Source organism: Pseudonaja textilis, chromosome 10 (assembly GCF_049901715.1).
Source record: "Pseudonaja textilis isolate UNSWEBS1 chromosome 10, rPseTex1.2, whole genome shotgun sequence".
Lineage (NCBI taxonomy): Eukaryota > Metazoa > Chordata > Lepidosauria > Squamata > Elapidae > Pseudonaja > Pseudonaja textilis.
In genome coordinates, this window is record NC_141999.1 from 22,572,112 (window position 1) to 22,584,329 (window position 12,218).

Below are 12,218 nucleotides of genomic sequence, written 5' to 3' on the forward strand. Positions count from 1 at the left end.
TGTGTGAAAGCGAGACAGAGAGAGAGAATCTCGTATTCAGGTTACGCTTCGTGAAGACAGATGGAGTCACACCTGTGTACTTCACCTGGAAAAAGCACCAGGGCCTTTCCCACCGCAACCGGGAAACACCCTAGGCGGGTCTAGCTGGGCCTGTGGTCAGATCACTTGGGTACTCCCTGGCAAGCTGGCATAGCATAGAAGACAGTACAGTACAGTACAATACAATACAGTACAATACAATACAGAATAGATTAGAGAATAGGATAGGATAGGAATAAAATATAGAATAGAATATGGAATAAAATATAGAACAGAACACAATATAATAATACAATATAGAACTGAATTAGAATACAATTAGAATAGAATATACAGGAAATAACTGATTTAAAAATACTTAAGCCTGAAACATTTTTATTAGGGATAATTAGGGGTGAATACCAAAAAGACATTGAATATATAATAATATATATATTGACAGCAGCTAGAATAAGGTATGCACAAAATTGGAAATTTTAGAGTAATCCCACAGATAATATGATTATAAAAAAAATATGGATTGTGCAGAAATGAGGAAGCTTACAATGGAATTGCAGGAGAAGGAAGAAAAAGAATACTATATTGGTATGTTTGATTGGATAATAGGAACAAAAAGGCAATGTAAAATTTAAATGTAAGTGATGTGTATATGTATGTATGTATAAGTGTGTGTGTATGAATACGGAAAAGTCAATGCCACGACTTGTATATGATTTGTAAATTGTATATATGATTTGTTTTAGAAGTGTAAAATTTAATAAAATTTAATTTAAAAAAAAGGATATAGAATAGAATATAGAACAGAATACAATTTAGAATAGAATATAAAATAGAATACAATTTAGAATATAGAATAGAATACAATTTAGAGTAGGATATAGAATAGAATACAATTTAGAATAGAATAGAAATAGAATAGATGGAATGGAGTAGAGTTGGGAATGGAATGGACAGCAGGGAATAGAAGAAAATAAAATAGAATAAGCTGCTTGGATGAGAAATGAAACGTCTTCCAGGAAAAACAAAAGAAAATCCAGTTGTCTTTTTTTTTTGGGGGCACTTGACACCATCGTGGATGACTGAGACTCTCCATAGGCAGCTGCTGCCAAAATGTTCTCCCCGCCCCACTTTCCTGAACCTGCCGCATTCCAGGCTTTTGGGTGGCTACTGACTGCTCCAGAACGTCCCCTTCTCTCCTCTCTTTTTCCTACTCCCTCCCTCTGGAGACATCATGACTCAGGCTTCGTGCTTTTCTTGCAGAGAGCTGAAGATTTTGGCCCCGTGGAGGTGATCTCACACTGGCACCCCAACCTCACCATCAATATTGTGGACGACCACACACCGTGGGTGAAGGGCAGCGTTCCTCCCCCTCTGGATCAGTGTAAGGCTTCAAATAACGCTGGGCCTACGGAGTTGCTCTGGCACCAGGATATACTGGCCGGGCGGGGCTTCCCTTTCTCTGAGGCTCTTGAATAACAGAATAACGGGGTTGGAAGGGACCTGGGAGGTCTTCTAGTCCAGCCCTCTGCTCAAGCAGGAGACCCTATGCCGTTGCAGACACGTGGTTGTCCAGCCTCTTAAAAGCTTCCACTGATGGAGCCCCACCGCTTCTGACACTCTCGATGCTCTCGGCTTGTCTCTTTTTCCAGATGTGAAATTCGACGCCGTGAGCGGCGATTACTACCCCATCCTTTACTTCAACGATTACTGGAATTTGCAAAAGGATTACTACCCCATTAATGAGACCGTGGAACGGTTGCCCTTCCGCCTTTCGTATTGCCCACTTTCGCTCTGGCGGTGGCAGCTCTATGCCGCCCAGAATAGTAAATCTCCTTGGAATTTCCTCGGCGAGGATTTGTACGGACAATCCGATGAGGAGCAGGATTCGGTCAAGGTGAGCGGTGGGGAAGACCCACACACACACCCCTTTTACTCCTGGGGAAACCCCAGGCTCTCGACTCCGGAGCTGCATCTAAAACAGGGTGTCAGCTTTGGAAGCCATATTAGCACCGGAAGCTGCTGCATATTGCCACATTCTTCAGCCTGGGAAAATGGGAGTGGGGGATTTCATGGAGCGTATGTGGTTAGACAGAATAGCATTCTTCTTCTAAGTCAAGGTCATGTTATTTCTGCACCTGGGTGAGAGGACGTCTCAAGTTGGGACGAATGGTGATTGGGGCGTGTGATGCGATGATGGGTGCAGGAGGTTACTTTTTTTAATACAAGGATACTAGTCCTTGTTATAAAATGAATGTGGTGGGTTTAGAAATTCTGGAAAAATGGAGAGCTAGTTTGGTCTAGTGGTTAAGACCTCAGGCTAGAAAGTGGGAGACTGTGAGTTGTAGTCCTGCCTTAGCCATGAAAGCCAGCTGGGTGATTTGAGGCCAATCACCAGGAGACGGTGAGTTCTAGTCCCATTTTAGGCATGAAATTAGGCTGGGGGATTTGGGGCCAATGACCCAAAGACTGAATTTTAGTCTTGTTTTAAGCATGAAACCTGGCTGGGTAACATTGGGCCAATCACCAGGAGACGGTGACTTCTATTTCCACCTTAGGCATGAAAGCCAGCTGGGTGACCTTAGATCAGTGTTTCTCAAGCGAACGTACTTCACTGGGTTGTTATTGTGGGGAAAATAGGAAGAGGAAGGTGTGTTGTATATATTCACCCCCTTGAGTTATTTGTAAAAAAAAAATATTAAAGGGAAAATACAAATCAATCAATACACCTGCCAAACTAACTACTTCAGTTTGGTTTGTTGGGACTTTAAGTTACAGTTTGTGTTGCTCATGTTTTGGACTTGATTTGTTATAGTCAAAGACTGTTCCTGGGAGAGTTTTTCTCCAGCCAGAAGGTAACCAGGACATTGGGAGCGAAGTCGGAAATAATAAAGGGACTCTTATTGATTATCTGACTGTGTTGCTTTTGTGCCACACCCCTTTGGGTCATTATACATCGTTACTGATTTTTTGTATGTCCGTGTTGTTGTTTCTTGTATCATTTCACACCTCTTCGCTTTCTTTTTTTCTTCTAGGTCGCTTTGTTAGAAACGAACCCTTACTTGCTGGCTCTGACGATTGCGGTTTCCATCGTGCACAGCATTTTTGAGTTCCTTGCTTTCAAGAATGGTAAGTTTCGAACACTTGGAGAATCAAATTCTCCCCCCGCTACCCTGCTGTGATTACAACTCGTTCTCAAGTTTGCAATGAAACGTTTGAAGTTACAGCCAGATCGAAAAGTCAAAATCCCATCCTTTCTCTCCCCCATCCCCAAATTGCAGTCACATGACCAAACTTCAGATCCATGGCCACCCGGTTCCTTCTGGTTGTCACTTAATGATGCCCGCGTTCACGATCACCACCATCGTGTTCACTTAACGCCCACGGCAAACAAAGTTGTAAACATCACATGACCGACCAACTTTAGGGCCGGTACAAAAATCTGACCCTACTGGGCAGGCTCCATTATGGTCATATGTCAAGGACTATCTGTAACCCTTCAAAGCAAAGGCGTCTCCTGGATCGATTTTCCCAAAACTGGGATTGAATGTGCACTGCTGCGTGTTGTCAGTTGTTGGCCAAGTTGCTGATTGTAACCAAGTACGATCCCGGGAGACACATGGTGGTTCTTCTAATCCGGTGTTTTCTCTACCTTGGTGACTTTTAAGGTGGATGGACTTCAACTCCCAGAATTCCCCAGCCAGCCAGTGTCAGGATTCCGGCAGTTACCCCCAATTAAATCATGAGTCTCGAGCCAAACTCCCAAAACTTCAAAAGGATTTATTGGGAGTTAACATGGCCGGCACTGCCTGGGTGCAGCCGACTCTTGAGACACATAATTTATTGTCACCTTTGACCCTGGATTTCCTCCACCCCGCCACCCCCTGGGTGTATCGTAATTCATATCCTCCAACGGGACATCTCCATAGCCAAGAGTCATCAATCAGGCTCTCCAGTTAGAATTTTGCCTGGCAGAAACTTCAGTCCCCTAGTTACTATCTTTGAAAAACTATTTATGGAATGCACTTTTGGTTTCCAAGCTGCCACACTGCTCCCCCTTCCCTTTCCTTTGGCAACTCTAAAAAGACCATAGAACTATTTTATGAGATGACAGCCATGCTGTCTGGGGAATTCTGGGAGTTGTAGTCCACCCGCCTTAAAAGTCGCCAAGATTCTAGTCAAAAGGACCCCGTCCGTAGAGCAAAGGGCGTGAAGGAGAATCACTTCCTTTCCCAACCTCAATTGTGTTTCTCCTCCTCCCGGTTAGATATCCAGTTCTGGAACAGCAGGCAGTCCCTGGAGGGCCTCTCCGTTCGGTCGGTCTTCTTTGGGGTGTTCCAGTCCCTCGTGGTCCTTCTTTACATCCTGGACAACGAAACAAACTTTGTGGTGCAAGTCAGCGTCTTCTTCGGTCTGCTCATCGATCTCTGGAAGATCACAAAAGTGATGGACGTGCGGGTGAGAAAGGGACACGTAGCTACTCGGCGGAAGAATTGAGGAGGAATTGAGCCGCTTTGGTTTAGTAGTTAAGGCACTAGGCTAGGAAGCAGGAGACCGTGAGTTCAAGTCCCGCCTTACCGTTGAAAGCCAGCTGGGTGACTTTAGGTCAATCCCTAGGAGACTGGGAGTTCTAGTCCCACTTTAGGTATGAAAGCCAGCTGGGTGACTTTAGGTCAATCCCTAGGAGACTGGGAGTTCTAGTCCCACTTTAGGTATGAAAGCCAGCTGGGTGACTTTAGGTCATTCCCTAGGAGACTGGGAGTTCTAGTCCCACTTTAGGTATGAAAGCCAGCTGGGTGACTTTAGGTCAATCCCTAGGAGCCTGGGAGTTCTAGTCCCACTTTAGGTATGAAAGCCAGCTGGGTGACTTTAGGTCAATCCCTAGGAGCCTGGGAGTTCTAGTCCCACTTTAGGTATGAAAGCCAGCTGGGTGACTTTAGGTCAATCCCTAGGAGCCTGGGAGTTCTAGTCCCACTTTAGGTATGAAAGCCAGCTGGGTGACTTTAGGTCAATCCCTAGGAGCCTGGGAGTTCTAGTCCCACTTTAGGTATGAAAGCCAGCTGGGTGACTTTAGGTCAATCCCTAGGAGACTGGGAGTTCTAGTCCCACTTTAGGTATGAAAGCCAGCTGGGTGACTTTAGGTCAATCCCTAGGAGCCTGGGAGTTCTAGTCCCACTTTAGGTATGAAAGCCAGCTGGGTGACTTTAGGTCAATCCCTAGGAGACTGGGAGTTCTAGTCCCACTTTAGGTATGAAAGCCAGCTGGGTGACTTTAGGTCAATCCCTAGGAGACTGGGAGTTCTAGTCCCACTTTAGGTATGAAAGCCAGCTGGGTGACTTTAGGTCAATCCCTAGGAGACTGGGAGTTCTAGTCCCACTTTAGGTATGAAAGCCAGCTGGGTGACTTTAGGTCAATCCCTAGGAGACTGGGAGTTCTAGTCCCACTTTAGGTATGAAAGCCAGCTGGGTGACTTTAGGTCAATCCCTAGGAGACTGGGAGTTCTAGTCCCACTTTAGGTATGAAAGCCAGCTGGGTGACTTTGAGCTAGTCCTTCACTCTCAGTCCAACTCACCTCACAGGGTTGTTGTTGTTGTACGGAAAACAGGAATGGGAAGGAATATTGGATTCATTTGCCGCCTTGAGTTATTTCCGAGAAGACTTTCTTAGCCCCTCTGTTTTCCCAGCCCATCACAGGTATAGGATGGTTGGGGATGATGGGAATTGTAGCCTCAGTGCCCTCGGGGAGGGGATTCTGGGAAGGGAAAGGTGCTGTGTCCGATGTCTCAAAATCTAGCCCTCTCTTCATTCTCTTCTCTTCTGTTTTCTGATGCTGCCGAACAGCTGGACCGCGAGAACAAAATTGCCGGGATTTTCCCACGCTTGACGTTCAAAGACAAATCGACATACATCGAATCGTCAACCAAAATCTACGATGATGTAAGTTCAAGCCTTCCCAGGTGTGGACACGCCTTCCGAGTATTCAGGATACCTGGTCCTTTCCGTTCCAGAGCATCATCCGAAGGTGGTCCTTCCATCCAGCTTTAGTGCTCCCCAAAAACACAACCACCCCTAGGCAGAGATCCTAAGTCGATATTTGTCAACCTCAGCAGCTTGAAGGTGGTTGTCCCAAAGGTGCTTTTTCAAAAGGCAACTGGACTTACTTACTTTTTCCTCGAAGACGTTTCACTTCTCATCCATCCGAGAACCGAAGAAGCTTCTTGGATGAGAAGCGAAACATCTTCGAGGGAAAAAACAAAGTCCAGCTGCCTTTCGAAAAAAGGACCTTTGGGACAATCGTGACCTGGATGTCTTGAGAATCTCCATGGACATTGAAGATGGGTGGACTTCAACTCCCAGAATTCCCCAGCCCGCCATGGGAGTCAAAGTCCACCCATCTTCCACGTTCTGTCAAGATGGAAAAATGCTACGCTAGATATTGCCTGTGTTCTGACCAAAGTTTCCCAAGACCGTAATTAAGCTCACACTTAGTTAAAACAACTCTTGTTTTATTTCAATGCTAGGAATTATTTTCATTCCCAGCTCGTAATGAGTCCCAAACGGTCCCTCGAGATAAGCACCCACCTTTCTCTCCTTTGAATGGCTGCCAACAACCAAAGTGCCAAATTAACTATAAACCAACCAAAGCACAAAGTCCACACAAAGCTTCAAAATGAATCTGAGCTGAGCGAACGACTTTGCTTCCTGCAAAGGCTTCGTCACCTTTGCCTGTCCTTTATCCCTTATGGGAGGGGCCATCACTTCCCAGCCTTACTCCCGAGTCGCCCCTTTTGTTTCGGCTGCTCTCGCCTTCTGGCAGCTCTGTGCACACACACACTGGGAACAGGCTCCCCTGGGTCCTCGGCCTCGCTGCTGCCAGACTCCGGAGGCTCTAGAGGCAGCACCCCACTCCCAGATGGTCCTGGCCCCATCTCTGCATCGGACGCAGGACCCTCGTCCGAGTCCTCTCCAGACTCCCAGACTGGTCCCCGTTCTTCCCCACCGTCCGATTCCGCTGCCGTCTGCACCGGCTGCTGGCAAACCACAACAGCCTGTTGGTGACTCCAGCAAACTTTGATCCCAGCCGCTAGTCCCTAGGTGGCCCTGGGTGGGTTCCCCTCTCCCGAAATCCTAGTATGCTTGACTTTTTCCAACCTGCCCTCAACCCTTCCCCCCACTTTTGCCTTCACAGATGGCCTTTCGGTACCTTTCCTGGATCCTTTTCCCCCTGCTGGGTTGTTACGCTGTATATAGCCTGCTCTACATGGAACACAAGGGCTGGTATTCCTGGATCCTGAGCATGCTCTATGGTTTCCTGCTGACCTTTGGTGAGTTAGTGGTGGGTGGCTGACCCCTGACAGCTTCCCACACCCCACCCCCGACCTCCAGGGCCTGGTTTCCCACCTGACAGTCCTTTGAGGTAGTCCAAATTGCAGTAGCAGTTAGACTTAGAGGCGGCTTCAGACTGCTTTAGACTTAGACATTTACACGTCTATACTTGTAAGACTTAGACTTATAGACCGCTTCAGACTCTATAGTTACCACATTGTCCCCAACAATCTGGGTCTTCATTTTACCAACCTCAGAAGGAAGGGAAGGGAAGGGAAGGGAAGGGAAGGGAAGGGAAGGGAAGGGAAGGAAGGAAGGAAGGAAGGAAGGAAGGAAGGAAGGAAGGAAGGAAGGAAGGAAGGAAGGAAGGAAGGAAGGAAGGAAGGAGAGCAATAGCACGTACAGTTATATACCGTTTTACCTTCCTCTCTAAGTGGCTTACAGAGTCAGCCTCTTGCCCTCAACAATCTGGGTCCTCATTCTACTGACCTTGGAAGGAAGAGGGGAGGGAGGGAGGAGGATAACGACAGCATTTAGACTTATATACCGCTTCTCAGTGCTTTCCAGCTCTTTCTAAGCAGTTTACAGAGTCAGCCTCTTTGCCCCCAACAATCTGGGTTCTCATTTTACCCACCTCAGAAGCACGGAAGGCTGAGTCAACCTTGAGCTGGTCAGGATCGAACTGCTGGCATTGGGCTTAGTCAGCCTGCAGGGGTGCGTTATAACCAGTGCGCCATCGTGGCTCTTTAGATAAAACAATCCTTTTCCGTCTCCAGTCAATTCAGTGGCATTTCCCCCCCTCCAGTTTTACAGTGCAGGTAGTCCTCAACTTCTAACCACTGCACAGTGCCCAGTTCGTTTAGGGAACGTTCAAGGGTTACAGCAGCCCTTAAAAAAAAAAAAAGGTGACTTATGTCCATTTTTCACACTTAACGACCATTGCCGCATCTCCCCACAGCCCCCTGACCAAAATTCAGACGCTCGGCAACTGGCTCACATTTATGACGGTTGCAGTGTCCCCGGTTTTGCGACCTTCTGAGGAGCCGAGTCCCTGGGGCGGCCGGATTCGCTCCACAAATCTTGTCCCTCACACGCGACCCCTGCCGCGATTCGCTTAACGACAGCAGCAGGATGGGCTGTACAGCGGGGGCCAAACTCCCTCCTCCAGGGAGTTCGCTCGCCAAGAGAAATGCTGTGGGACTCCATTGTGGTCGTTAAGTCGGGGACGCTGTTCCCTCCCTCTCGCCTTCCAGGCTTCATCACCATGACGCCTCAGCTCTTCATCAACTACAAGCTGAAGTCGGTGGCTCACCTGCCGTGGAGGATGCTCACCTACAAGGCCCTCAACACCTTCATCGACGACCTCTTCGCCTTCGTCATCAAAATGCCGATGATGTACAGGATAGGCTGCCTACGCGACGGTAATGGCTTCTCTCTCGGTCTGGCCCTCCCCCCGCCCTGCGTAACCTCAGCTCTCTGGTTCACCTCCTTCTCCCAAGGTTGTTTTCCTTACACCCATCCAAGCAGGCTAGACTTCCCATAATCCCCAGGGGTTGAGCCTTTGGGAAAATGAGCTACTTTTTGAACGGTTACCATCGGGAAGACGGTACAGGACAATAATAAAAACAAGGACCACGAGGCTGAAAAACAGCTTCTATCTAGCAATTACATTGAATCCTGCTTTATAGGGCAATATTAATGCACTGTCAGGGGGGTTTTCAATTCAGTGGTATAGAAAGCAAAGGTGTTTGTGTTTATTTTCATAGTCATAACGTACACTGAAGATGGTATTTAATTTCATTGTACGAGGTGCAATAATTAAATTAAACTAAAACGAAAGTGAAAGCCAGATTAAGGGCACAAGGAGCAGAAGCTCTAAATCAGCGTTTCTCAAAACTTAACTGCTTTTAGACAGGTGGACTTCCAATGCCCAGAATTCTCACCCTCCCTCCCTCCCTCCAGCCAGCCAGCCAGCCATGGGGAATTGGCTAAGAGCCAGTTGAGAGAATCAAACCTTTGATTTCAGGACTTTGTTCAGATCTCTGAAGCATCTTTGGGAGGTATACAAAAGATGTTGAGGCTCTAGAAAGAGGGCCGAGGACAATGAATCGGCGGAACGGCCTGCCTCCAGAAGTTGTGAGTGCTCCCAACGCTGGGAGGTTTTAAGAAGAGATTGGATTTGTCTGAAATGGGGCAGGGCCTCCTGAGGTCCAAGGTTGGGCTAGGTCCAAGGTCCCTTCCATTCTTGTTAGTCTGCTGCGTAGGGTACCCCCATTCCGGGCCTTGCAGCCAATTCATGTTGCAAGACATAAGGACACATATTTTGGGGTGTGGGGGGAGCCAAGGAGGCTAAGAACAAAGCATGTGAAGAGTTAAAATCAATTCTGTAAGACAGGGGTGTGTCCAACCTTGGTGTTCCGGCCCAGCTCCTCAAACATGACAAACCCTCTGTAGTTGAAGCAATGATTATTAGGAGCCCCACCGGCAGGGGGAGGAATACTTGTCTGCCACGCCTCTTCATCTCTGCCCCCTGCCTTTTATCCCCAGAGCTAGGGTAGCAGCGGTGGCTCTTCCGTCCCAAGGACCGGCCCATAGATTTCCACTGCTCTCCTCTCCTCTGCCTTCTGTGCATCTGCGCGTCAGGCACTGGACCCAGCTAATTCCTCCTCTTCCTCATCAGCCACCTCCAGACCTGGGGGCTGTTGACTCCCCACCTGAGGGCTGATGGATTGCCCAGGCGACACCCCTCTCTCCCTCTCTCTCTCTGTCTCTCACTCTCTCTGTCTCTCTCTCGCTGTCTCGCTCTGTCTCTCTCACTGTCTTTGTCTTTCTGTCTCTCTCTCTCTCTGTCTCTCTCTCTCTCTGTCTCTCTCTCTCTCTGTCTCTCTCTCGCTGTCTTTGTCTTTCGATGTCTCTCTCTCTCTGTCTCTCACTCTCTCTGTCTCTCTCTCGCTGTCTTTGTCTTTCGATGTCTCTCTCTCTCTGTCTCTCACTCTCTCTGTCTCTCTCTCGCTGTCTTTGTCTTTCGATGTCTCTCTCTCTCTCTCTGTCTCTCTCTCGCTGTCTTTGTCTTTCGATGTCTCTCTCTCTCTCTGTCTCTCTCTCGCTGTCTTTGTCTTTCTATGTCTCTCTGTCTCTCTGTCTCTCTGTCTCTCTCTCGCTGTCTTTGTCTTTCTATGTCTCTCTCTCTCTCTCTGTCTCTCTCTCTCTCTCTCTCTCTCTCTGTCTCTCTCTCTCTCTGTCTCTCTCTTGCTGTCTTTGTCTTTCGATGTCTCTCTCTCTCTCTCTGTCTCTCTCTCTCTCTGTCTCTCTCTCGCTGTCTTTGTCTTTCGATGTCTCTCTCTCTCTTCGATGTCTCTCTCTCTCTCTCTTTCTATGTCTCTCTGTCTCTCTCTCTCTCTGTCTCTCTCTCGCTGTCTTTGTCTTTCGATGTCTCTCTCTCTCTCTCTGTTTCTCACTCTCTCTGTCTCTCTCTCGCTGTCTCTCTCTCTCTCTGTCTCTCACTCTCTCTGTCTCTCTCTCGCTGTCTTTGTCTCTCTCTGTCTCTCGGTCTCTCGCTCTCTCTCCCCACCAGTTCCACTTCCTTCTCCTCCTCTGGTTCTGCAGTTGGAGGAGCCGCTGGCCAACAGCCCACAGCGCTTGGCCACTTGAAGACCTGTGGCCTTCGACTCCCCAAATTCCCAAACTCTGGGAACTGAAGTCCGCAGGTCTTCAAAATCCCCAGCATTGAGAAGAAAACCCGCTCTTCCTGGTTCAAGATGACTCTTTGCTCTCTCCTTTCTCTCCCGCTCCCCAGACGTCGTGTTCTTCATTTACCTCTACCAGCGGTGGATCTACCGAGTGGACCCCACCCGCGTCAATGAATTCGGCATCAGTGGGGAGGAGCCATCGGGAAGGACACCGCCGGCGCCCAGTATAGCTCATCCGGACGGTATCCCTGCAGTGATGGCCAGCAGCCCCCCGGAGGTGAAAGCCGAGGGTCCCGCCAACAGCCCCGCCGACGCGGCGACAGAGAGAGGAGCCGGAGAGACCCCCGCCGCCAATTCAGGGGGCTCGCCCATCGCCGAAGCCCTCCCGGTCAAAACGGCAGAAGAGAAGAAGAAAGATTAAGCCGCTCTTTTTATTTATTCTTTTTTTTTTTGGAAAAAGGAAAAAAAAAAAGATTCTTAACTTGACACTCTCACTGTTGGATAACGGACAGGAAGCAGATGGGCGGGGCGGGTGCAGGGGGGGGTGCAGAGTCGCTCGGGGGTGGGGTGGGGTCTTCCCGAGCTGTTTATTTTATATTCCAGGAAAATGTCTTTTTGGGGGAGAGAGTGGAAAGCTAGCAGGAGAAAGGGGGGGAAGAGAGAGAGAGAGAGAGAGAGAGGTGGGTCGGTCAGCAAGCGCCATGAGAAATGTTGAAGTGAAGCGTGACATGTTGTGTGTTCCAGTTGCGAGAGAAACCTCACCTCGGGCCCCACCCACCCAAAAACCCAAACCCCCCGGCATCCCCACCCCCCACCCGTAGATTTTTTTTCTTCTGTGTTTAAAATGCAAAGCCACCGACCCCACCCAGTTAATCATTGTGCGCGCCATCTCCCATCATGCGGGTCATTTTAAGACGTTCGGTCGTTCAGGAGTTCGTTTTCCTGCCAAGTTTGTGTGTGTCTGTGTCATAAATATATATATCTATCTATATATATATATATATATATATATATAAAAGCAAAAACAAAAAAAAACAAAAAAGAGAGAGAGAGAAAGAGAGCCGATGCTAAGAACCAAGCCAAGAAATACCGTTTTTCTCATCGCTGCATTCCCAAGGAGGACGATGGATTGAATAAATCCCCTGTGGGTGTTTATGTTCAAACAAA

At 48.2% G+C, this 12,218-nt stretch overlaps 1 protein-coding gene across 1 annotated transcript in view; it reads left to right on the forward strand.

The window, feature by feature from the left end:
- Positions 1–12,218, forward strand: part of CLPTM1 (CLPTM1 regulator of GABA type A receptor forward trafficking) — a 29,291-nt gene extending 17,073 nt beyond the window's left edge. The window contains exons 7-14 of the mRNA XM_087940161.1: positions 1,300–1,420; positions 1,689–1,933; positions 3,072–3,165; positions 4,304–4,494; positions 5,878–5,973; positions 7,226–7,361; positions 8,616–8,783; positions 11,159–12,218. Of these exons, the coding sequence (XP_087796287.1) occupies positions 1,300–1,420; positions 1,689–1,933; positions 3,072–3,165; positions 4,304–4,494; positions 5,878–5,973; positions 7,226–7,361; positions 8,616–8,783; positions 11,159–11,472 (1,365 nt within the window). The 3' untranslated portion in view covers positions 11,473–12,218. The remainder of the gene's footprint in view (positions 1–1,299; positions 1,421–1,688; positions 1,934–3,071; positions 3,166–4,303; positions 4,495–5,877; positions 5,974–7,225; positions 7,362–8,615; positions 8,784–11,158) is intronic.